At 44.3% G+C, this 26716-nt stretch overlaps 2 protein-coding genes and 1 long non-coding RNA gene across 4 annotated transcripts in view; 2 read left to right on the top strand and 1 right to left on the bottom strand.

The window, feature by feature from the left end:
* LOC138849832 (uncharacterized) overlaps positions 1-19041 on the bottom strand; it is a 44169-nt gene extending 25128 nt beyond the window's left edge. The window contains exons 1-3 of one of the 2 annotated variants that reach the window (XR_011389049.1): positions 18049-19041; positions 16216-16322; positions 1182-15022 (exon numbers count right to left, since the gene is read on the bottom strand). This is a non-coding gene — a long non-coding RNA (uncharacterized lncRNA). Of the gene's footprint in view, positions 1-1181; positions 15023-16215; positions 16323-18048 lie in introns of those variants that run through there. The other variant, XR_011389048.1, reaches the window with a different exon arrangement.
* LOC127493095 (POM121-like protein 12) lies at positions 18331-26466 on the top strand. The gene is made up of 2 exons (XM_070074869.1): positions 18331-19402; positions 26333-26466. The coding sequence occupies exon 1, from the start codon at positions 18452-18454 to the stop codon at positions 19307-19309; it is 858 nt and encodes a 285-aa protein (XP_069930970.1). The 5' UTR covers positions 18331-18451; the 3' UTR covers positions 19310-19402; positions 26333-26466.
* Positions 25241-26449, top strand: LOC138849831 (POM121-like protein 12). The gene has a single exon (XM_070074868.1). It carries the CDS (start codon positions 25373-25375, stop codon positions 26447-26449), a length of 1077 nt encoding a protein of 358 aa, XP_069930969.1. The 5' UTR covers positions 25241-25372.
* Positions 26467-26716: the final 250 nt, after the last annotated feature.

Raw genomic sequence — 26716 nt, 5'->3', positions numbered from 1 at the left:
ATGCTGGTTAATATCCCAGTAGCTCCACTTCCTATCTAGCTCGCTTCTAATGGCCTGGGAAAAGCAGCAGCAGATGGCCTATGTACTTGGGCCCCTGCCACCCATGCGGGAGACCCAGATGAAGCTTCTGGTTCCTGGCCTCAAGGTGAACCATCCCCAGCCATTGTGACCATGAGGGAAGTGAAGCAGTGGATGAAAGATTCCCCCCTCTTAACTCAGTCTTTCAAAATAAATAAATAAATCTTTTAAAACAATGAATAGGACTTCAAGGACCTGTGGGTGCTATCAAAATATCTGACATACTCAGACTTTTTGGTGTCTAAAGACAAGAGGAAAGAGAAAAGGAGCCCACCCACCACCAAATGGTTTTAGAAATAATGGGTAAAACGTTTTCATATGGATGTTCACTACACAAGTGTTTTGATTTTTTGTTTGAAATTTTCATAAGATGTTGAAAAATAATATAAAAATTCATCAACATGAACAACTGTCTACTTTATTGTATGTGAAGTATATCTCCATTTTTTGAGGACTAATCTAACTGCAGAATTTATTAATTGTATATTCACATGCCAAGCACTAACTGGGAAGTACAAAATTCAACACCTTTATGGCTCCTGCTTAAAGCAGATCAAATGTGGCCCATAGGAGAGAGGGTGAATGATTGGCTTCTCTTATATGGGATCTACTCCCAAATAGTCTTTCTACTCATCAATTGTCATGGCACTTGGTAAAAATTCTTCATTGCATCTCATGAACAAGTATAGATAGGAAAAGGCAAAGAAAGGAAAGATGGCTGACAATTGAGCTATGAGTAACAAATTCCTCCTCATTGGATGCTGGTGAACTGTGGGGAGCAACCGAGACTAGACTAAATTACTGGAACTGCTAAGAATAATTCTATGCATCTGATCTCCCATCATATGGCGCTGAGAGAAACAACTTCCACACAGCTGCCTCACCAATTTGACTAACAAGCTGCAGGAGCTGATCCTGCCCCTGATTGGAGGAGAGCAGTGTGCTCAGCGCGTGGGGAGAGAACGCCAGCAGAGTTGGGATTGGTGGAAGAGGACTATAAAGGAGGAGAGAGACAACATGCAGGAGGAACATCTGAGGAACCCCTGAGAGCGCCAGCCGGCGGTGTGCCGTCCCTCCGCAGAAGCGAGGGAAGTGGCGGGGGTGCCACCCCTCCGCAGAGGCGGCGGGGGGGGGGGGGGTGCTGGCAGCAAACCTGGGAAGGGCCGGGCAAAGAGAACAGCGCAGGATCCAGTGTCGTTCCTCAGCGAGTGGGGGAGCGACAGTGAACTGTGTTTGTGTGTGTGTGTGTGTGTGTGTTTCTTTCAATTTACTTGAAAGCCAGAGAGACAAAGACAAAAAAAGAAATCTTACATGTGTTGGTTCATGCCCCAAATGCCCACAACAATCAGAGCTGGACCAGGCCAAAGCCAGGAGCCAAGAACTCTATTCTAGTCTCCCATGTGGGTGACGGTGATCCAGTTAGTTGAGACTGGACCTGCTTCTTCCCACCATGTGTGTTAGCAGTGGGCTGAACTGCAAGTGGAACAGCAAGGACTCAAACCCTGGTGCTGCACTCTGGGATGCAGGCATCCCAAGTAGCAGTAATCACTGTATCATAATACCCGCCCCCTGAACTCTGCTTTATCTACAAAGGTGCATTAAAAAATACCAGAAAGTCCAATTTAAATGTTATATTTAAGCCGACAATGGTAAAGAATGCTCTTCTGCAATTTAGTACCCCACCTATGTCATCAAGTAGTTGTGTGACTATACAGAAATTTAACCAGAACTCAATTTCTTCTCTACAATATGAATAGGCAAGAAAAGAATCACTCCCTCAAGTCTCTTTCATTTCTAATATCTGTTGTCATCATGGGACTCTTTGGAAAATAATAAGAATCTCGTAACTCTGAGAAATATTCTGTGATGCGTGGTAAGCCAAATTTGCCTACGACCCTCTGGCAAACAGTCTGACTTTGCCTGACCAACATCAAGGGCAGAGCTTCAGCTGGCCCTGTGTGAACCCAGCAGGTTTGAACATTTTCAAATAAGCAGCACCAACCCTTGAAAGTTGTTCTTTTTTAAAGAAAGGTAGCTGACATTAACAAGCGGGTGGGTTTTAAAAGATACAAAACTCCCCAAAGAAAAGGTAATGTGTTGCCATTAAGTTCCAACAGAACTGACATCCTGTAGGGGGAAAGGGGGAGAAAAAAAAACCACCCACAATAAAATGCTATGCCTGTCCCTGTTTTCAATTTCCTCCCACACATCTACTGCTTCTGTTGAAATCTGCTATTGCTAAAGTATTCTTTTATCACAAAAAGAGTTACAATTCTAAAAGAGACTATTAGCACCCAAATTCAGCTCTGGTGTGAGAGGCAATTAAACTGTGTTTGGTAATTTCTTTCCCTGGGCACTTTCTATTATTACTGTTGTTAGTGTGCCCGGAGGAGAGATGGCTTTCTATACATCAGAGGCACAGCAACATTATCAGAAATGTCAGACTATTAGAAATATCATGCTAATCCCTGAAGACAATGAGGTAGAGAATGCAAGGACTAAAAGAGATACCCGTTCAATTACTAATCAAAGCATGCAAGAAACTCCAAAATGCTCATCTCCTTATTCAGGTGTTTTAAATCCATAAAGTTGTTTTCAAAGTAAATATAAAATATAATTAAAAAAAATTTTAAGCAGGAAGATCTCAAGTCTTGACTGTAGGACCATGAGACTGTTAGGCACATCCACAGACTATCAAAACCCCAAGTGGGCGAGGCTGCAAGACTGAAGAACACGAGAAAGTGCAATGATGAGATTGACCACAATACTTCAAGACAGCGACTCTCAAGATTCCAGAATATCCATGGGCGATTGTGAGATCATGAGTGTATGGCGGAATGCATAGTTTGTGACTTCTTTAAGATATCTGACTAGTTATTCTACTAAGTGGTCGATTGAACCAAGAACTTGAAATTTATGTGGATTTATCTGGAAATAACTAGTCTTGGATCTGTTTCTCTTTTTCAAGCAACCATTAATCTTTACTTATTTTTTTTGAAGTTGGCCTTGGCCAACAAGAGACATTTCTTCACTTCCTAGCTCTTTTTGAGAACCACTCTGGGCTAACGAACAAGGACAAGAAACACAAACTTTTAAAAATTAAATCTACAGCCCTCAGCTACCAAAGGGGAGAAGGAAAACGGAACATTGGAGGGGTCAAGTCTAAATTTTGCAGAAGGTGGTATCAGCACGCAACATGCCAGTTTTGTCTGCAGAGCTGGGGGAGGGTGAAGGACGAGGAGGCACCCGGTTCAGTGGAAGGTGAAGGTCAAGGGGAGAGGCTAACCACAGTGACCACGGCAGTTGTACTGGAAAGTTGCCTCATGCACGTGAACGCTCATGCTTCCCTATCCCAGTCAGGCTACTCTTCTCCCACTTCTACCGCAGAACACAAGAGGTAATTTCTTTAGCAAAAGAAAATCAAGGAGGCTCTACACTCAACAACATCAAGACAAGGAGAAGGTACTGAAATGCAATCAGGACCAAAGTCTGCATTTTACGTATCAGCCTTCTACCAGTCCCTACTGACAGAATGCCAGTAGTCAGGTTCACACAAATGTCCAGACGAGAGATTGGAGGATCTGCCTCTGGAGAAGACGAATCCAGCCAGCAGAAAAAAGAAAACATATGCTGACATTTTAGGGTTCCCCAATGCACCAGGGAATGCTAACAGTGACAATAAAGACTCTTCCCCAACCCTTCAAAAAACACCTAATGATGCAAAAACATTGTTGTTATTTGTGTTTCCTTCCTGCTTACATAAGGGTCATACCCCCATGCAGTCTACCTGGGTTGCCGTGTTCTACACTATGATTCTCTTTTCTGGGGCTCACTTCCTTTCCAGCCTTCAAGAAGTACAGCAGGGCATTCTATGGGCCAGTTCTGGGAGTCCGAAAAATCACTTCTGCTAGTATCCCATTGTATGAGGCTCATCATAAAGCCATCCCTCACTGCTAGGAGTCTGGGGAGTGGATTTTGGTGAGCAGCTGGGAGTTACTGCCATGGTCAGCCAAACAGCTAGATCCATGGTTGATGGATGGCTCAACACAGCCCTGGCTTCACAGACAGTCTTATAGTGCTCATGTCTGTTTAACTATAAACAAGACATGGTATGACCTAATATAACATATATGGACCCATATAATATAACATATATGGTCATAACATATATAGACCCATAGCATATATGGTCATAACATATATAGACCCATAAGGAATCTATAGATGATTCTCAAAAATTAAAAGTATTAGAGTCACATTAGAACATTCAACAAAAATGTTAAGATATAAAACTGAAGAAATCTCCCAGATGGGAAAAAAACAAGAGAAGACACAGGAAAGGAAAGGAAAAGTTATATAAGAATTGTGAGGATCATTCCAACAGCAACACTGACAACAAGAGAGCAATGTCTGTAAAACTTTGAGTAAAAATGTATGCCTAGACCAATGACTCACAAAGTGTGAGGACAGGATAGAGAAAATCTCAAAGACGCAACACTGCAAAAATTTTATTTCCATGAATTTTTGCTCAGGAAGCCAATGAAGTATGCAACTCAAATATAGGAGAAAACCAAACAAGAGTTAAACACAGGAACTAAGGAACAGAAGGAGAGCACCCAAATGGTGGGAGAGAGAAGAAGAAAGCTCTTCGAATGACAGGAAAGGGATGTCTCAGTATGAGTTGAAAAGCAAGCACAGAGTGAGAAACTGACCACAGGTCAACAGAAGGGATTGTCTTGGGAAAAAGGAAAGCGAAACTGATCATCAAAACAGATATTGCCATATGGAAAATTGTATTGAGAGGTGTTTAACAGAGTTAGTTGTTTATGTGGGAAATCTTAACCACAGGGACAAAGGAAACTAAGCAAATGAGAAAAGAAGGCTATGAATTACAGAAGAGCTATACAAGAAAAAATCACAGTATACAGCACAGAGTAAATAAATTATCCCAAGTGAAGAGCTTAAAACAACACGCATCAATTATCTCGAAATATATGGTTCAGGAACTTGGGCAATGCTTCGTTGGGTCTTACACTTCATGTTTTTTGTTTTGTTTTGTTTTGTTTTGTTTTTTACCAGGTGTCACAGCATCCCCCCAGAATCTGTGGTCTCATCTGAAGGCTTGACTAGCAACAGATCTGTTTCCCACCCATTCGATGAGTGTTGGTGGTGTTTGGTATCTCACAGACTGCTACCAAGAGATCTGTGGCTCACTGATTGTGGGCCAGAAGCTACCTTTAATTTCTTGCCCCCAGTCCTCTCTAATATGGACATTTGTTTCTCCCAAGAAGAAAGCAATAGAGAGACTCTGTTAGCAAGACCAGACGTATGACTTGCTGAGACCTAACCACAGAACGGCATCCACTCATATGCTATTTTCTCTTGGTCGGAAATAAGTTACTCAAGGGAAGGGATCACACAGGACCATGAATACCAGGAGGTGAGGATAAGTGGAGCCTACCTTAGAGGCTGAGAATTACACACAGCCATAATATTTTTTAGTCTTTACATACTGAATTTAAGTCTGCAGATTGAACTAAAAATGTGATAGGATTCTATTGCAACGATGGAGAAAAAGGAAAAGAACATAAGGGTTCAGACTACTCAGCTCCCATGGAGGACATCAATAGACGATGTTTAGCAGAGATTAATCAAAGGCTAGTAATAAAACACAACATTTAGGAATATAAGGGGAAATACCAAGAGAAATTTCAAAAACATGGACAGTGATTTTCTCTAGAGAGAGAATGGGGTAGGGGATGGCTGGGTTTTGTGGCTGTTTTTGGTACTATTCTAGCATATGTTATTTAATACAAATAAATATTACTTAAACAAAATAAATAAGATAAAATTAGCATCCCTTCTAGTACAAAACAATAGTAAAGCATGCAACTTTCCTTTGGGTCACAGCTAAAATACAAATGAGTACCAAACCAAGGACGCAGAGCAGCTTATTTTTTTCTGAATAAGATTCACTAGAGACTTGATGTCTCTCAAATAAACCTTAGTGAACTGGATTTTGATTGCAAGAGGAAATCTTTAATGATGACTTTGCTACATTTCAGAGTTTTAAAAGAGCCTTTTTATTATTCTCTTTGTTTTATGATTTTATGTCAGTTGCACTGCTTTTTACTTCTGAATACATAAAAAATATGAGACATGCATTGTTATTTCGTAGATCTAATGTGTTTTGTGTCTTTAAGTTCTGTTTTTTGAGTGTTTATGTGTGTTTACAGAAAAACACAAAGGAAATTCCACATATGAATATTTAAAAATTCTCTTAAAAGAATAATCTTTCTCAAATAAAGTTCCCTTTGAGAGAAGGTTACTACAACTTCAGTTTCATGAAATTCTCTTTTTTTTTCCTGAGAATTAAAAAGGATTTCATTAGTCTGAAAAAGATAGGCTTGAACCCCCAAATTCTGTCTGCAGTTCTTTGTGAAAAAGAATATGCTTAACAGACCTGCTTTATTTTTATGCGTGACATTTATGTAATGACGATAAGAAGATGATTTCTTTCTTTCTTTCTTTCTGATTCAACTTTTAATTATTACTAAAAGAAACAGGGTGAGTTTTTAAAGTATTTATTTATTTGAAAGGCAGAGTTGCAGAGAGAGAAGGAGAAAGGGAGAGAAAGAGATCTTCCATCCCCTGCTTCACTCTCCAGATGGCCACAATAGCCAGGGCTAGGCCAAGCCAAAGCCAAGAGCCTGGAACTCCATATTTCTCTCCCACATGGATGGTAGGGCCCTAGGTACTTAGGTCTGTTTTCCCAGGTGCATTAGCAGGAAGCTGTATTGTAAGCAGAGTTGCCAGGACTTGAACAAGCGCTCCAATATGGGATACAGGCATCACAACCGGAGTTCAACCCGCTTCATCAAAATGCCTGCCCCAGAGGCTCATTTCAAAGAAATTTTATATTTAGATCACCAGTTATTAAGATGAGATTTAAAAAAATCATTAGCAGCCATGGACATAAACAATGACAAACAAATAACAGAGTGGTTTAGATAAAAGAGAAATTTAATTATAATTTAATTATATTTATTATTATATTTTTGCTTTCCTATCCTTTACTTTCTTTATTAGATCCTCACTAATTTTGTGCTTGTAAATACTTCCAATGCCAGGCTACCACTCCATGACAGGCCACTCAGGCTGCAAATATTGAGAGCCACCAACTTGGACACAGAAACTGTAATGACACTGGAGGTAGAATAACAAACAAAAACATTCAGGCTGTTCACAGGGAAAATCCCCAGTTTTTTAGAGTAAAATGAATCAGTAAGCATTTGTTGGACACAATCTATGTGCCAGACACTAACAAGGTCATTCAGGGCTGTATCTCTGGAACCTATTCCATTAATAATAATCAGAATCTAGTAGACTTCATAAAAACAGTTTGAGCTCTCAAAGGTGCTTAATGATTAAGCAATATAATTGCCCTGTGACTGTAGTCCACTAAGATCCTGAGTTGAGGCACGGTAGCCTTATTGATTCTTTTAATCTACAGTTCAAGAGAGCAGAAAAGGAGAAAATATTTGCCAACACAGCACAGGGACTGCATTCAGCATGATTTGTAAATCTCAGCAAGGCGAAAGCGAGTTCACGGGCTATCATGAATATCGTGGTCTGATGATTTTTCAAACGATTTGCAAGACTGACCGCTTCTTTCTGCTTTACTTCACCTGGCTTCTAAGACTCCCTTGGGCACAGCAGTTGCTTTATTGTTTTGTACTTGAGCTTGAAAAGTGAGTTTCTCTTTATTGCATCTGCTTTGGGTACATGGCATCTGAAGACAGAGGGAAGCTTGGCCAGGACCGACACTGGGCGGCCGGTGCAGTCGAGTGGATAATTCCAACCCTTTTAAGTGTGACCTTTCTTCTGAGAACAAAGTGCTTTACAAATATTATCTGACTGAGCTCAGAACCCCAGCAGAGAGGCAAGGAGATAGGAACTGGTAGTAAACTATTTCACACTGGAGGGAATCAAAGAAAGAGAGACTTTCCAACTGAGATGTGAAGCAGTTTTAACCTCTTAACTACTAGAGGCAAATGGTCCAAGAAATGATTTCAGGATGGGTTTGACCTCTGCATACAGCAACTGCTAACACAGCTCACAGAGCTTGTGCTTACTCTGCTTAAATCGTAGCTGTCCAACCTGCAGATTTTGCCATTGCCAATGGCCTCTGGCTCAAGGAACCTGCCTAAGAGTAGGAACTGGGTATAGGGGGCTCTTGACAAAAGATTGCTAAATTGATCTTGCAAAACCTGACTGATTATTTTTTTCCTTAGAGGTTTATTTGTTATTTGTTTGAAAGGCAGAGCTACAGACAATGGGGGAGGGGGAGAGACAGAGAATCTCTCACCCGCTGCTTAACTTCCCAAATGGCCACAACAGACAGGGCTAGGTCAAACAGAAGCCAGGAGCCTGGAACCCCATCAGGGTCTCGTATGTGGGTGGCAGGGGCTCAAGCACTTGGGCCCTCTTCCATTGCTTTCCTAGGCACATTAGCAGGGAGCTGGACTGGAAGTAGAGCAGCCAGGACTCACACTGGTGCCGATGTGGGATGCTGGCATTACAGGTGGCGACTTAACCCTCTGTGCCACAATGCTGGCCCCCTGACAGTGATTCTTAACTTTAAATGGAACAACCATTACAAGAACAATGAATAAAACAGCCTGCAATAACTGCTCCCTGTGACCAGTAAAAGAAGATAGAGCAGCATGAGGCAATAGATTTGGAGAACATCTATCCACAGAAAGGTCTGGAGATTCAAATACACATACATGATATATGTGTGTATATATGTCTATTCATGAGAACTATCACATAGGACTTCCATATACATATAATATTTGTGTGTGAATATATGTATATATGTACTTCAAAAAAGTTCATAGAGAGGTGGCCTTTTGGCCTAGCAGTTAAGATACCAATTAGGATTTCCATGTCCCGTATCACAGTGTCTGGGTTCAATGCTCAGCTCCAGATATGGCTCCTGACTCTAACTTCACACTACTGGGACACAGCAATAATAGCACAAGTTGTTAGGTTCCTGTAACTCACATGGGAAGTGAGTTCCTAATTCCCAACTTTGGTTCTGCCCATACCCAGTCATTTAGCAGAGTGAAATGGTGAATAGGACTTTCTACATCTCTCTCTCTTTTTCTCTCTGTCTCTCTCTCTCATCTCTCCACCTATCACCATCAAACAACCACATTTTTAAGTTCTTAGAAAATGAAATTAAAAGATAAGTTTATTTTATTGCAAAAAATTTGAAATTCACCCTTTATAATATGCATTTTTCATTAACGGTTTGACCACTCATGCACATGAATTTCAAATTTTTGCACCAAAATAAACTTGTTTTTCAATATTATTTTCTACAAGCAGGTTGAAGTATCTTCATATACTGAACTAACTTTTTTAAAGATTTATTTATTTATTCGAAAGTCAGAATTACAAAGAAAGAGGAACACAGAGAGAGAGAGAGAGATCTTCCATCTACTGGTTTACTCTCCAAATGGCCACAACAGCTGTGGCTGGGCCAGGCCAAAGCCAGGAGTTTGGAGCTTCTTCCAGGTCTCTCATGTGGGTGACAGGGACCCAACACTTGGGCTTTTCCCAGATCACTGGCAGGGAGCTGGATAGGAAGTGCAGCAGCCGGGAACAAACCACCACCCATATGGGATGCCAGTGTCATAAGCTGCTGGCAGCTTGACCTGCTATGCCACAATGCCAGCCCTTGAAATAACAGTAAATATATAAGTATATGTATATATGCATATATATACTTATACATATTTTAGTCAAGCAATAATGAATGAAAAGTACAACAAAGAACTAGAGTTTTAATTAAAATGACACTTTATTAATTGCTCCCAGTGGGTGGACATTTGTTACTAGGGTGTTCATTGAAATAAGAAACTAATAAGCAATATGGTGTGTCCTTGGAAGGTTACGATTTCCACTGAACAACTGACTTTCATTTACTGACAATTATAATCTTGGCTCTACCACTGACTAACAGTGTGGCATGGGACAAGTTATTAAATCTCTCTCTTGTCTCATTTTCCACATTTGCAAAATGAGGATATTGAAAGATTTATTGGGTTACATGAGAATTAAATAAATTATAATCATCTCCACTTAAGCACAGGAGATATATTTCAAGGCTTCCCAGTGGACACCTGAATCCATGAGTGATGACACACTCTACATACAGGCTCTACCATACTACAACCAAGATAGCTACTGAGTGACGAACTGGCCAGTAGTTATACAGCATGAATCTGCTGCAGAGATAAACAATCTACCCCAGAACAGAGAGAAGTTTCATCATGCTATTCTAAATGGCCCACAATTTAAAACTTATACACAGGTGCCACCAGCTACCCCCACAGCTATGTGACTGGCTCCACAGTGGAAAATGCCATCTTGCCAAACAAGCAGGAAGAAGGTGCTGTGGCACCTGCTACCAGCAGCCTTAACTGAGGGAGATTTCCACAGTCCCCACTGACTTCAAGTCCAGCCTGGGGAGCTGACATGGCTCTGCAGGACTGCTTTGCTCCAAAAGGAACACCACATTTCTGTGTCCCCTTCCAGACTAAACAGGCAGACTCAATTTCCTGTGGTAGGGTCGCTACTGAACTCTGTTCTGGCTCCGAAGTCAGTGAGAAGTCCAGCTGCTGCCAGCAGTAACCAGAGCCAGAGCAGGAAGGTTTGCAGGGTGGAGAGAAGACCCCCGTGCCCTGTGACTGTGGGAGTTCTGAGCATTAACCTCAGAGCTAAGAAAATGCAGGTTGTGGGTGGGTTCCCACACACCCATCTGGCTTGACTCTAGAGACCTGGCATTCCATGCACACTGGGATGTACCTCACATGGGATCAGTGAGCACACTACAGAGTGATCTGGTGGTCCAGATGGTGCGCACACCTAGCTGGGCGAATTGTTCAGGCACTGTGGCTCACTCTGGACTGCAGACCAACTGGGTCATCCTGGCATGCAGCAAATATGGGCTGCCAACAAGCCAGCCAGCTCCAATGAACCTTCCCCTCACTGACTGTAACCAGAAGCACTCTACCATGCCCATTTTAGGAGTCACTCTGGACTCTGACCCCACACAAAAATGCTGGCCAGAGCTTCTTGGTCCTGCCCAGCACATACCCCTGGACCTCAAGTGTAAACCTTTGGAGCTCCAACGACCACCAGAGGCACATTTTCCAGAATAAGACTTTCAAACAAACAAATAAAAATTATCTCCATAAGCAATAAAAACAAGAGATCCCCTCGATGCACAAAAGTCAATGTAGAAACATAAGAAACAAGAACAAAGAAGGAAATGTGACTCCCCAAAGGGAATATAATAATCCATTAATAATGGTGTGTGAAGAAGGGGACTAAATGCCTGGAGAAGAATTCAGAAGAATGATTGTAAGGGCACTCAAAAATACAGAGAGACAGCTGAATGAAAGTAGGAAATTAGTATATGACATGGCTGAAAAATTCAGCAAAGTAATAAAGATATTGAAGAAAAAGCAAACAGAAATATTAGAAATGAAGTGCTCTATACATCAAAAAATACAGTGGAAAGCCTTAACAAAAGACTTGGAAAGGCAGAAGAAAGAATGTCCAATCTAGTGACAGAGCTTTTGAAATTCCCAGTAAGACAAAAGCAGCAGCAGCAGTAGAGGAAGACAAAATTAGACAGACCAAACACGGTGCTCAGGATCTATGGTATACCATCAAATGATCAAACATGCAAGTCTTAGGAGTTCCTGAAGGTACAGAGAAAGAGAATGGCCCAGAAAACCTATTCGATGAAATAACAGCAGAAAATTTCCCCAATTTTGAGAAGATATAGACATCCAAATACAGGAAGCAGATAGAACCCTATATAGGCATGATCAGAAAAGATTCTCACTGCGATACATTATACTCAAACTTTCTAAAATAAAACATAATGAGAATATCTTAAAATTTGCAAGAGACAAATTCCAGATCACTCTAAAGACATGCCTAACAAACTGGACAGCAAATTTCTCAACAAAAAGCCTAAATACCAGGAGAAAGTAGAGAGATATACACCAAGTCCTAAGAAAAAAAAATCCAATCCAGAATATTTTGCCAGCAAAGCTCTCATTCATAAATGAAGGTAAATAAAGATCTTCCAAGACAAGCAAAATTGAAAGAATTTGTCACTATCCAGCTAGCTTTACAAATAATACTTAAGGAATGGAGAAACTGAAGTTCTCCTTTATCAAAATTGAGGCACAAAGACATAGGAAATGTAAGTAGGAAAGGAGAACTATAGGCCAATATCCCTATTGAACACAGATGCAAAAATCCTCAACAAAATACTAGCAAATTGTATCCCATGACACATTAAAATGATGATCCACCCTGAGTGGGATTTATTCCAGGGATGAGTCAACACACACAAACAAATAAACCTGATCTATCACATCAACAAAATGAAAGATAAAAATCATATGGGCCAGCGCCATGGCTCAATAGGCTAATCCTCCACCTGCGGCGCCAGCACACCGGGTTCTAGTCCTGGTCGGGGCGCCGGATTCTGTCCCGGTTGCCCCCTTTCCAGGCCAGCTCTCTGCTGTGGCCAGGGAGGGCAGTGGAGGACGGCCCAAGTGCTTGGGCCCTGCACCCCATGGGAGACCAGGAAAAGCACCTGGCTCCTGGCTTCGGATCAGCGTGGTGCGCCGGCCGCGGCGGCCATTGGAGGGTGAACCAATGGCAAAAGGAAGACCTCTCTCTCTGTCTCTCTCTCTCACTGTCTACTATGCCTGTAAAAAAAAAAAAATCATATGATTATCTCAATAGGTACAGATAAAGCATTTGATAAAATACAACATCCTTTTATGACAAAAACCTTAAAACATTTGGTTATAGCTAGAACATACCACAACACAATAAGGGTAATATATGACAAACGCACAGCTAGCATCATATTGAAGGGAGAAAAGTCACAGGCATTTCAACTAAGATCTGAAACCAGACAGTTTCCCATCTTCACAACTATTATTCAATATATTTCTGGAATTTTTAGCTAGAGGCATTAGGCAAGATAAGGAAATCAAAGGCAGGGGCCAGAACCATGGTGCAGTAGGTTGATCTTCCACCTGCGGAGCCGGCATCCCATATGGTCCTAGTCCCAGCTGCTCCACTTCCAGTCCAGCTTTCTGCTATGACCTGGGAAAGCAGCAGAAGACGGCCCACGTCCTTTGGCTCCTGCACCTATGAAGGAGACCAGGAAGAGGCACTGGGCTTCTGGCTTCGGATCAGTGCAGCTCCAGCCATTGCGACCATTTGCGGGAGTGAACCAATGGAAGGAAGACCTTTCTGCCTGTCTCTCCCTCTCACTGTCTGTAACTCTCTCTCTCAAATAAAATAAATAAAAAGCTTTTTTAAAAAAATCAAAGGCATACAAACTGGAAACGAAGAAGTCCAATTATCCCTGTTTGCAGATGACATGATCCTCTGTATAGGGGAACCAAAAGACTCTGCTAAGAAGCTATTACAACTCGTAAGAGAATTTGGCAAAGTTGCAGGACAGAAAATGAACACACAAACATCAATAGTATTCTTACATTGCCAACACAGTTCTGGCTGAGAAAGAACGTATAAGATCAATCCCATTCACAATAGCTTCAAAACAGTTAAATACCTGGGATAAATTCAACCAAGGATGTGAAAGATTTCTAGTATGAACATTACAAAGCATTAAGGATGGTAATAGAAGAAGACACAAAACATAGAAAAATCTTCCATGTTTGTGAATTGGAAAAAATAATATCATCAAAATGTCCATACTACCCAAAGCAATTTACAGATTCAATGAGATCTCAATCAAAATTCTAAGGACATTCTTCACAGAACTAGAAAAAAAGTCCTAAAATTCATACAAACACAAAAAGGACCATGAACAGCCAAAGCTATCTTATGTAATTAAAAAAAATCCAAAGGCACCACAATACCAGATTTCAAGACCTTTTCTGTTATTTGTGGAAGTTAATATGTAAAGTGACAGTATAAAAATTGTGTGGATGTCCTATCATTTGGTTTTGGTACACTGAGACATACCCTGTTAATGACAACATATTCTTTTCCCACACTCTAGTTGCGGTGCATCGCTCACTCTATAATGTTAAAACCCACGTCTCCAAGAAAAGATAGTATGTATGTAATAATATCTACATTTGAAGGGAACATGACAAAATGTTTGAAAATCATAAAATAATGCTTTTTAGATGATAGAATATAAAAAGTAAAATGTAAACAGATACAAAATGAGAATATGGGCCTTTCTGTTCTAATAACAAGATTTTCTTGGAACATTAGCCTCTTTTCTTATTAAGAAATAATAAAAGGCCTTTATTTAACTTTAGACTTAGGTTGCGTTTTATCAACATAACTACTAGCACTTTCTGTTGTCTTTATTAAAATCTTTGTGGCGCAATGGGTTAAAGCCCTGGCCTGAAGCACCGGCATCCCATACGGGCACCGATTTGAGACCTGGCTACTCCACTTCCAATCCAGCTCCCTGTTATGGCCTGGGAAAGCAGTCGAAGATGGCCCAAGTCCTTGGGCCCCTGCACCCATGTAGGAGACCAGGAAGAAGCTCCTGCCTAAGGCTTTGGATCAGCACAGCTCTGGCCGTTGTGGCCAATTGAGGAGTGAAACATCGGATGGAAGACCTCTCTCTGTGTCTCTACCTCTCTCTGCCTCTCCTGTCTCTGTGTAACTCTTTCAAATAAGATAAATAAATCTTAAAAAAAAGAACCTGTTTTGTCTGCTTATAAAACCTACAGTTTTGTTTTCTTCAACTATGTAACTTTCTGATTTGTCCTTAAAATTTTGGCACTTTTATTAAATACATAACTATTTTTTCACAGTGGAAATTTTTTAAAAACAGGGAAAAAAGCTGAAAAACAAGAAAAAAGAGTATATGTGAAAATAGTTGTACTTTAATATGTTGGTTGAGAAAGTACTTTGGAATATAAAGCTTTAAGTAATATTACTGAATTAGTTCCTGATAGGTTTGCTGTGGTTTAAAAACAAATAAATAAACAAAAAGAAAAACCCTATATACAGTTTACTCCAGAAGTTTTCAATTGAATATTCTCAGACCATGGTTGACTGCAGGTAAGTGAGACTGTGGAAAACAAAACTACAGATGGAGGGGGCGGGGGCGAGCTGATGTAATAATGAAAACAACATGTACCAGTGCCCAGTGCAGCAGGTGGTATTTAAGTGTTAGTTCTCTCTGTTGTTGTTGTTATTGTGATCATTACTATTATTTCACGCAATTGACAGCTGTTGAGCACTGCCTTCACAATGTTCACATGCAGTCTGTCTGTAAAGCAGACATTAGGCAGATAATTACTAGGAAGTCATGAGCATTAGGATGAGAAAGTGGCTGGCGTCGCGGCTCATAGGCTAATCCTCCACCTTGTGGCGCCAGCACACCAGGTTCTAGTCCCGGTCAGGGCGCTGGATTCTGTCCCGGTTGCCCCTCTTCCAGGCCAGCTCTCTGCTGTGGCCAGGGAGTGCAGTGGAGGATGGCCCAAGTGCTTGGGCCCTGCACCCACATGGGAGACCAGGAGAAGCACCTGGCTCCTGGCTTCAGATCAGCGCCGTGCGCCGGCCGCAGCAGCCATTGGAGGGTGAACCAACGGCAAAGGAAGACCTTTCTCTCTGTCTCTCTCTCTCACTGTCCACTCTGCCTGTCAAAAAAAAAAAAAAAAAAAGAGATGTCATCTTCTAGAATGTTTATTTTAGTGGCATATCATTTTAACATTTGTATACTAAAATGAGCATCACTACATTATACTTGGGGTTGCAAAGTAGCCAGGAATTCTAGAGGTAAAGCACAAAACTAAGGACATCTTAGCTTTGTGACAGACTGAACCAAAGCCGTCCACTTCTCTGCCATCCTAGATCATGCCCCTCTGCCATCAGACAGGCATCTCCAGAACATTTAAGCAGCACTGTCTTCAGTTAAAGGGGTGAAGGCTGAACGCATAATTCTTTTATCACCCAGCAGGCGAGAGACCATAAATTAACGAGAGGATGATGACTCTTACATAGCAGAAGAAGTTGAAATCCAACCTTTACCTAACGTGTGAGGGTGAGCAAGTCGCTTCACCTCTCTGGGTAAACGTCTACATCTGTGCACTGGCAATGAAGACTCCGGTTCAACGTCTTCTCTGGCACTGGTGAAGCTGAAGGAAGGCAAATACGCAAACATTTTATGAATCACAGAATGCTACGTAACTATGGTAAGCTACTCTTGTTTTCGTTTTTCTCATTCACTCACTCTGTGGGGATGCTGGAAGGCCTTCTCTGAGTTTCCTGCCTACAACTGAGCCCCACAGTCCCAGCTGACTGCTTGCTTTATTGATCAGCTTCTCCTCTCTATAACCCACACCTGCAAGGAGGCACTGGGGGTGGAAGGAGGTTGCTTTTGGCTTATGGTTTTGAAAGCTCACAGTCCAAGTCTCGGTGGCTCGTGGTTCTGGTGTATGAAGATGACAGAGGTGGGGGAGCACAGGCTAGCAGAGAGTCAGGGAGGGTACTCATCTCCCATGACCATGTGACTCACTTCATAGGTCACCATGACGTGACCACGGGAGCTCTACCAACAGCTTCATCCAATACCATCACTTCAGATAGACCCCCTACTTCAATCACAGCTGGATGAAGTCTCCACCCTTAATTAATCCTTAATATTAATTTGTTACCTATTAACACAAGATTGTGGGGGACCAAGCTCCTAACACATGGACCTGTGTGGAACACCCATACTAGCACACAAACTGTAGTGTTGCTGGTTTTCTGCTTTCACACGCATGTCCTCGGGCCTCTGAGCTCAAGCTGCAAACTGCCTAAGGTAGCATGTACGATTTTAATCATAAGTACTCATCCATATTAGATATTACGGCTTTGCACAGAAATAGGAAAAAAGTGTTAACATTTTTTTTTGACAGGTAGACAGTGAGAGAGAGAGACAGAGAGAAAGGTCTACCTTCCGTTGGTTCACCCTCAAAATGGCCGCTATGGCTGGCGCGCTACGCCGGTCCGAAGCCAGGAGCCAGGTGCTTCCTCCTGGTCTCCCATGCAGGTACAGGGCCCAAGCACCTGGGCCATCCTCCACTGCCTTCCCAGGCCACAGCAGAGAGCTGGCCTGGAAGAGGGGCAACCGGGACAGAATCCGGCGCTCCAACTGGGACTAGAACCCGGTGTGCCGGTGCCGCAGGCGGAGGATTAGCCTAGTGAGCCGCGGCGCCGGCCAAAAGTGTTAACATTTTTAAAAATCTGTGCATGGTTCTTGCACACATCTCTCCTCCACCTGGAGAATTCGCAGGCCCGCAGGACGACAGGCTTGGTTCTAGTAACGCCTACTTGAGAGCTGGCAGCAGCACTGGTAATCACATTCCTTTCTTTGGAACTGAAATCCCCTCTGTCATTGGCTTATTTGCTACTAATGCTGGGTAATCTTTGGGGAGAGCCAAATACACAGCTCTAGCTGAGAGGCCCTCCATTTGCTGACTACTGAAAAACAGAAAAATGCCTTGTCCTGAATGTGGGTGGGCGTGGACTCAGAGATGCCCCTTCCCACGTAGAGAGGCCAGCCACACACAGGCACACAGATAAATCCCACTGAGAGCACCCCACACGAGTGTGCCTGGTTTTGTCCTTGCAGTTGCTTAGGAGGGAGAATTTTCCTTAGTATTTGCGACTGCATTCTCCTTGGGGTGTAGACAGGTGGGGAAACTGAGGCAGCCCGTAAGCATCAGGAATGTCATGTCACAGAGAAAGTGCATGATTCACAGTTTGACAACAACAAAGGTTGGGAAGGGATCCAGCTGAAACTGGCGTGGGTTTTACCAGAGACCCTGCCTGATAATGCACTATCCAGTGATGTGTGTAGGTCCGAGTGCAGCCTACCTGGTCTCTCAGCTCATCTCTGGCACTCACTGGACCCTCAGGAAACCTCAGTGTCACAGCTGCAGAGGCTCTGCCGGCTCCCTGCACACAGCCCAGCACCGGAGACCAGCCAGCAGCGGTTAGGACTGAGGCTGGAGCTGCCCTGGCCTTGCACAGGCCATGGGACGCTCCCCAGACCCCCATGACTGCCTCGGTGTCCAGTGATGTCCGCGTGAAAGTGGGGTGACGGCCGGCCCCGCTAGGACCCACGTGGCCAAAAAGCCCCAAGTGCCGGAAGCACCTCGCGCCCCAAGCCAACGGTCACTCAGGAGCCTTGGGAACCCGGCCGAGGGCCGCGTCCCCAGATGCTAGGAAGCGCTGAACGCTGAATTCCCCTTCCGCGGCGACACCCCACGGCCGCATCATGGGTCTGTACCTGAGTAGGTATCTGATTAAGTACCTGGCCAAGCCCGAGCCCACCATGTCCGCCGCAGCCCAGAAGCACCGGTCCCCGCGGCCCAGGTCTGTCCACCACCGCCAGGTTGCGAACCTGGAAGTGTCCCAAGTGCAGCGGAAGCGCCAGGCCCGGATCGCACCGCTGCCCACCGCAGCGGCCAGCCTGGAACACGCCCCGGTCCAGAGGGCCACCTTGCCCGAAGCCAGCAGGCTCCTCCCCAGCCGGCCCCGCCAGGCCCTCGCGGGGCTGGACCCCACCAGTGGCCGCCTGAGTCGCACCAAGCGCCGGCTGGGCAAGGCCCAGAACCCCGCGGCGCCCCGCAGCCAGGTCACCATGCAGATCGCAGCCCCGCAGCGCCCTGGCAGCCTCTACAGGTGCGCGCGAGCCCAGGAGGGCCCTGACCCCTGCGCCAGGGACACCGTGCTGAGGGCCCTGGGCCAGTGCAGCAAGGGCAGGAGGAAATTCGATGGCCCGCTCTGGCTGGAGAGCCCGGAGCCCAAGAGGCAGAGGCAGAGGCAGAGCCCGTCGCCGAAGCTGTCTGCCTTCGTGCCGGTCACCAGGAATGGCGTGATCCTTGCCTTCATGCCCAGGCCTGGTGGGCACCTGCACCGGGGCGCCCGCTCGCGGCCAGCGGAAGGCCACAGAAGGAGACGCGCCGCCGAGGCCTCCCGTGCAGCCTCAGCTCAGCCTCCGCAGCCGGCGGCCAGGCCTGCTGCGGGGACCTCGCCAGACCAGGCCCTGCTCACAGGGCCTCCCGCACAGAGCTGGGAGCAGCTGTGCCACCGCCCGCGGGAGCCCGCCCCAAAGGCGCCCCTCCGCCACTGAGCACGCCTGGCCTGCGGGCACACCTGCTCCAGAGAGAGTGGGGGTCCTGGGACCACAGCCACAGCTCTTCCGTGCACGGAGCCCCCAGCTGGCCTCCTCCTGCTGCAGCCAAGTGTGCCCCAACCCACAGGCTTCTCTCTTCCCCCTCTCCTAATTGCCCAAGACGACACACCTGCCTCTTCCCTGTGAGCACGCTGCCCAGGAAGAGGGCTTCTCCCCTTGTGCCCAGAGTTTTGAGTGACAAATTTGCTCTTATTTAAATAAAATTATAGTTATTATAATAGCCTGCTTTGTTTTCCTTAAGATAAGGTATATTATGAAAAAACTGTACATTTATTTCTTTTGCACCAAAATAATACCTTTTCTTATTTTTAAGGAAATTATTAATAACTTAGAATCTCCAGATCACAGCAAATGCATAATTGCTAGAACCCAATTCTCATCTATTCTCATGTTAATATATTAATGCAAGAACAGATACAATGGAGTTCATAGATAAAATTCCAAGAATATAATGAGACTTACCCCCCTCCCTCCCCTTCCCCACTTCCTCCCTTTCCTTCAGTCCTCTCCTTCTTTCATAGTTTTTGAGATAATTTACATTATAGTTAAAGGCCTAATGCTCCACTAAAAGTATTCAAAAGTAAAAATCCCATAGTTCAGCAGGAATAGAGGCAAAGGCTATACACAATAAATGAAAAAATGTCCAATTATGTGCAATAAATTTTAAAATCACAAATCAGATGGGCAGTATTTATAACAACCACAGTAAGAGAAAACATTTTCTTTTTGGGTCTGGCTTATTTAATCTCCAGTTGCATCCATTTGGCTGCAAATGTCAGGATTTCATTCATTTTTATAGCTAATATTCCATCATGTGTAAACCACATTTTCTTTATCCACTCATCAGTTGACAGACATCTAGTCTGGTTCCATCTCTTGCCTGTGGTGAACTGTGCTGCCATAAACACGGGAGGGCAGGTAGCTGTTTGCTATGCTACTTTCATTTCCTCTGGATATATTCCCAGGACAGGGATACTGGGTTGTATGGTATATTTATTTTTGGTTTTCTGAAGGGTCTCCACTGACATTTTCTGTTTGAGGTTCATAGGAGCTCACCCAGAACACAAAGACCAAGGATAACAAAAATAGCCATTGCAAGCATGCTGAGGTAGTCTCTGAAAGGGTGTAGCTCTATGCTGATGTGTCTGGACAAATCAGAATTGTAGCACATAGAGTTATTGAACATTTGCATTTCTTCTCTAAGAAGAAATGCCCTTCACCCAAATTTCTATGCAGGTATTCCTCTTTTTCAGATTGATTTGAAAATTTCATTTATCTATTGAGGACAGGAATGCTTTATCCTAAATGTAGCAAGTTTGTGTCAGAGTTCTTCTTGATTCTTGAATTTATTGTATTTTTAAGTACCATATTAATTTTTTGAATGGCAAAACAAATCATATTGCCAGAGGGAAAGAAATATCAAATATCACCAAGCAAAAAGAGGAAATTGTTGAAAAGGAAAATGCAACCTGATCCACCCCCTCAGATAATGACTATTAATACCTGGCAGGTGTATTTCCCGATACATTCACGTACTACTTCTAAATCTGTTTGCCTGAAGTTGTTGTTCGTTATTATTATCCTTTTCAATGGCCACGTACTTCTATTTTGTATCAGTGGATTACAAGCACTATATATGTGGAGTCTGCATTATGCTTTCTCTCCTACTAGGGACATCATGCATTGTTAAATATACTTAGTCTTTTAACATATTTCCCCTTTGCTATTTCCTCCTGTTTTGGTCTATTCCTGGAGGCACTGTGTCTCTCCCTATCGTCCGTACCCATCTTTTCATCTACATATCCATCCATCATCCATCATCTATCATCTACTTTCTAGTCTGTATGCATCTTGTTAGATCACATCTTCTTTTTACCTAAACGTATTTGTCTGGGCTCCTCAATGTCAGAAAGGTAAATAAATATCTCTTAAGTCACCTTGCATATGATTAAAAATTATAACACCTCCTACCTTTCATTCTGCTTGATATCACCTGAGATTTAGACCCTGATTATGTAGTTGATTCTTTTGTTGATTCTTCATTCATATATGTTTAAATATCATTAGCATGAGCTTCTGATATTTTCATCATGTACTCATGTGCACCTCAAAAAGTTGGAAATGGAATTAAAGGTAAATTTTAATTTGGTGAAAAAAATTTTGAAGTTCCCATATAATGTTTTCATAATATGCATTTCCCATGAACGTGTTGAAGAACACATCATAGGCACAAATTTTAAAAGGTTTTGCACCAAAATAAACTTATCTTTTAATTCCATTGTCCATAAACATTTTGAAGTACCCTCTTACACTGAACTACACATATATATTTACACAAGCAAGAATGAGTGAATAGAAGTTGGAATTTTAATTGAAATGATGTCTTATTAATTGATTCCCATAGTGGGCACTGTTACTAGGATACTCACTGGAGTGTCAAGTGACTAGTAGATACTACAGCTATGCCCCAGGAAGATTAAGGTTTCAACTGAACACCTGACTTAGGTTTGTTGAAAATGCAAATCCTGGCTCTACACATTACTAGTTGTGTGACATTGGCCAAGCTTTGAATCTCTTTATGCCTCAGTTTCTTCCTGTGCAAAATGAAATTAGTCACATAAGAATGTATAAGAATTTGAAGAGTTACCAACACCCCCACTTAAACACAGGAGATATATATATATATAGCTGTGAGCGTGGGAGTGCAAACATATCCTTGGGATGTATACCTGGAAGTGGGATTTCTGGATCAACGGTAGTCCTAATTTAATTTTTCAGAAGCCTTCAAGCTATGCCCTAAGGCCTCACTTGCTCTCTTTCTCTCTCTCTCCTTCTATCTCTAACGTATATCTTCTACCAAACAATCTATATATTCTACCCCACATATCCCTTGTCCACATAGGGCCCCAGTAGAAGCCTGAGTTGGTCGGTGGTGAGAAGATATATATATATACAAGAACAGGCATAGCACAGCAGGTGATTTGACAAGTGGGACGGCTACCAAACGATGAACGGACAGTTTGTCTGCTGTACAGATATATGGGTCACCCCAGCACAAGGGATATGTGGGGTAGAATATATAGATTGTTTGGTAGAAGATATACATTAGAGATAGAAGGAGAGAGAGAGAAAGAGAGCAAGTGAGGCCTTAGGGCATAGCTTGAAGGCTTCTGAAAAATTAAATTAGGACTACTGTCGATCCAGAAATCCCACTTCCAGGTATACATCCCAAGGATATGTCTGCACTCCCATACTCCCAGCTGCACTGTTCACAACATTCAAGGTATGGAAACAAGATAAGTGTGCATTGGTGACTCACATTGGCATAGGACTCAGCCTTTAGAATGAAAAACACTGTTGTTATTGGTGATAATTTGGATGATCCTGGAGGACATTATGCTGAGTACAATAAGCCAGACAATAAAGAAGCCACTTTAGTGTCTCTGTTAGATGTGAAATATCAGCCAAACTCATAGAAGCAGAGAGTAGAATGGGGGCTGCCGTGACTAGGGAGTTGGGAGCAAAGGGAAGATGTTGGTCAAGGGCTACAAGTTTTGACTAAGAAAAATGAATAAATTCTAGAGAACTAATGTACAACATGGAGTCAGCAGTTAATGATGCACAGTGTTTTTGAAATTTGCTATGAAAGCAGATCTTAAGTATTCGTTTTTAAAAATGTGTTTGGGAGTCACGCAGAGACAGATAGACATAGAGCACTTCCATTCACTGATTCACTTCCCAAACGCAGTGGCATGGCCGAGCCAAAGCCAGGATCCAGGAACAAAATCCCGGTCTCCCCTGCAGGTGGCAGGAGCCAATGACTCACCCATCAGCACTGCTTTCCAGGGTCTGCATTAGCAGGAAGCTGGAGTCAGGGCAGAGTCAGGGATCCAACCCAGCCACTCACACCTGGGATGTTGGTGTGTTAACACGTACCTTAATCTCTGGGCCAAACATCTACCCTGTAGGTATTCTCACACACAAAGAAGGTAACCAAGTGTTTGACTGGCATCTTAATTACCTTAATCATGGAAATAATTTCACATTGCATATGGTTGTGAAAACATTTCATTATATACCTTGAATATACACAAGTTTGATTTGTTAGTTGCCCCTCAATAAAACTGAGAAAAGAAGGAAAAAATAATGCTGTATAATTCTAATTCATTAGCACCAACAAGTTAAATATAGCCTCACAATTAGTATTAATATTTTTGTATGTTTCTGATACCACAGTTAAATTTTTAGAACAACCTTTATATTTAGAGAAGAACTCTAAATAGCTTGATTTTTTATTTGTTTGTTTCTACTGTCACGATTATTCCAAACATGTTGCCAATGACCAGTCTAAACCAGGGGAGTGTTAACAGCATAAATGATGAAATGCATGCATGAACTTACTTTAAAAATGTGTGGATAAAGAATTAAAGGTAAATGCACATATTTTATTGCAAATTTTTAAAAATAATTTGTTTTTATAAAACATTTTTTATAACACACATAATTCATGAACTTTTTGAAAACCCTCCACGTGATTGCCTCATATACCTGGTACTACAGATAACACAGCACATGGCTTCTTTATAGCCTCAACTAGAACTTTTAATGCCTGGGAATACACTTCTTTTTTTTTATTTTTTTTTTATTTTTATTTATTTTTTTTTTGACAGGCAGAGTGGACAGTGAGAGAGAGAGAGACAGAGAGAAAGGTCTTCCTTTTGCCGTTGGTTCACCCTCCAATGGCCGCCGCGGCCAGCGCGATGCGGCCGGCGCACCGCGCTGATCTGATGGCAGGAGCCAGGAGCCAGGTGCTTTTCCTGGTCTCCCATGGGGTGCAGGGCCCAAGCACCTGGGCCATCCTCCACTGCACTCCCGGGCCACAGCAGAGGGCTGGCCTGGAAGAGGGGCAACCGGGACAGAATCCGGCGCCCTGACCGGGACTAGAACCCGGTGTGCCGGCGCCGCTAGGCGGAGGATTAGCCTAGTGAGCCGCGGCGCCGGCCTTTAATGCCTGGGAATACACTTCTATTTTTCCTTTAACTTGTAAGCTGCTTTTGCCTTAATGAAAGTGCTTAAATATCTTCTTTTTTTCAAAATTATTATTTTAACTATACATATTCATGCAAATCAGTATGGTGATGCAACCCATGCATTCATTGTCTGATGATCCTATCAGATTAGTTAGTAATCCATCTTTATAAATTTTTTAAAAATATCAGATAAACAATAATCGTATGTCTATTAGGGTCAAACTGGGATTGACTTTCATTACAATCAGAAAATGGCAACTTCTGGTCCCTGTCCCAGCAGAGCCAATTTCTTTTACTAAACTTCCCCATACCTTCTATCTTTGTCCCTGTCCTGAGAGAGCTGTGCCCATGTCACCTGCTTGACGAGACCATCAAACCTGTCTTAGAAGGAACAGTCAGGAGCCCGTGCTGTGGCGAAGAGGGTAAAGTGGCCCTCTGCAGTGCCTGCATCCCATATAGACCCTGATTGGAGTCACAGATGCTCCACTTCTGATCCAGCTCCCTGCTAATGCGCCAGGGAAAGCAGTGGAGGATGGCCCCAGTGCTTGGACCCCTGTACCCAAGTGAGAGAACAGGAGGAAGCTCTTGGCCTGGGTAGGCTCAGCTCTGGCCATTGTGGCCATCTGGGGAGTGAACCAGTAGATGGAGGATATCTCTCCGTCTCTCTCTCTCTCTCTCTCTCTGCCTTTCAAATAATAAATAAATCTGAAAAAGAGAAGGAGGAGAAGGAAAGCAGTCAGTCAACGTTCACTTACTTTTACCTGCACCTGCGCAGGTGCCACTGTGCACTGTGAGGTCCCCACGTGCCCGGGGCGCCCGGTGGACAGAAGTCCCGAGGCTGGCAGGCTTTCCTCGTTCTGCTAAGCCAACGGTCACCAAGCCCGGCGATCTTCAACGCTGGCCGCGTCCGAAGACGTCAGGAACCGCTGGACGTCTAACTCCCGGTTAACGACGGCCCACAGTTCCTACAATGGGCTTCTATCTGAACAGGTTCCTGAACTCATACCTGGCCAACCCTGACACCAAACCGTCGGCCTCCGCCCAGGAGCACCCGGCCCCAGGGCCCAGGTCAGGCCACAACCGCCAGGCCACGGAGGCCAGCAAAGTGTCCCAAGTGCAGCGGGAGCGCCAGGCCCGGATCGCACCGCTGCCCACCGCAGCGGCCAGCCTGGAACACGCCCCGGTCCAGAGGGCCACCTTGCCCGAAGCTAGCAGGCTCCTCCCCAGCCGGCCCCGCCAGGCCCTCGCGGGGCTGGACCCCACCAGTGGCCGCCTGAGTCGCACCAAGCGCCGGCTGGGCAAGGCCCAGAACCCCGCGGCGCCCCGCAGCCAGGTCACCATGCAGATCGCAGCCCCGCAGCGCCCTGGCAGCCTCTACAGGTGCGCGCGAGCCCAGGAGGGCCCTGACCCCTGCGCCAGGGACACCGTGCTGAGGGCCCTGGGCCAGTGCAGCAAGGGCAGGAGGAAATTCGATGGCCCGCTCTGGCTGGAGAGCCCGGAGCCCAAGAGGCAGAGGCAGAGGCAGAGCCCGTCGCCGAAGCTGTCTGCCTTCGTGCCGGTCACCAGGAATGGCGTGATCCTTGCCTTCATGCCCAGGCCTGGTGGGCACCTGCACCGGGGCGCCCGCTCGCGGCCAGCGGAAGGCCACAGAAGGAGACGCGCCGCCGAGGCCTCCCGTGCAGCCTCAGCTCAGCCTCCGCAGCCGGCGGCCAGGCCTGCTGCGGGGACCTCGCCCTGCTCACAGGGCCTCCCGCACAGAGCTGGGAGCAGCTGTGCCACCGCCCGCGGGAGCCCGCCCCAAAGGCGCCCCTCCGCCACTGAGCACGCCTGGCCTGCGGGCACACCTGCTCCAGAGAGAGTGGGGGCCCTGGGACCACAGCCACAGCTCTTCGGTGCACGGAGCCCCCAGCTGGCCTCCTCCTGCTGCAGCCAAGTGTGCCCTAACCCACAGGCCTCTCTCCTCTCCCTGGGAGGTCTTGCTCCAAGGACTGCCCAAGGCGACACACCTGCCTTTCCAGGTCCACGCACACCTGCCTCTTCCGTGTGAGCACGCTGCCCAGGAAGACGGCTTCTTCTCAAGTGCCTGTTTGTCTCCAGTTAAATATTTGCTCTAATTTTAAATAAAATTCATAGTTATAATGGCAAGCTGCTTTATTATTATGCAAAGGCATGTGGTGGAAAATACTAGGCATTGATGACCAAAAGATATCTTTCAACTCTTGAAATTCATAAGGACTCGTTCCTGAAAACACCAAGAGACACCAGGATTACACACCTAAGCATTGTGACCACTAACAGTACCATGATCAAACCA

This window comes from Oryctolagus cuniculus, chromosome 5, assembly GCF_964237555.1.
Source record: "Oryctolagus cuniculus chromosome 5, mOryCun1.1, whole genome shotgun sequence".
Classification (NCBI taxonomy): domain Eukaryota; kingdom Metazoa; phylum Chordata; class Mammalia; order Lagomorpha; family Leporidae; genus Oryctolagus; species Oryctolagus cuniculus.
Note: the sequence above shows the minus strand (reverse complement) of the source record. Positions and strands in the feature narration are given on the sequence as shown.

What these genes read in the sequence shown, in the direction of transcription:
- LOC127493095 (XM_070074869.1), top strand. Translation starts at nt 18,452, where the DNA reads ATGGGTCTGTACCTGAGTAGGTATCTGATTAAGTACCTGGCCAAGCCC.
- LOC138849831 (XM_070074868.1), top strand. Translation starts at nt 25,373, where the DNA reads ATGGGCTTCTATCTGAACAGGTTCCTGAACTCATACCTGGCCAACCCT.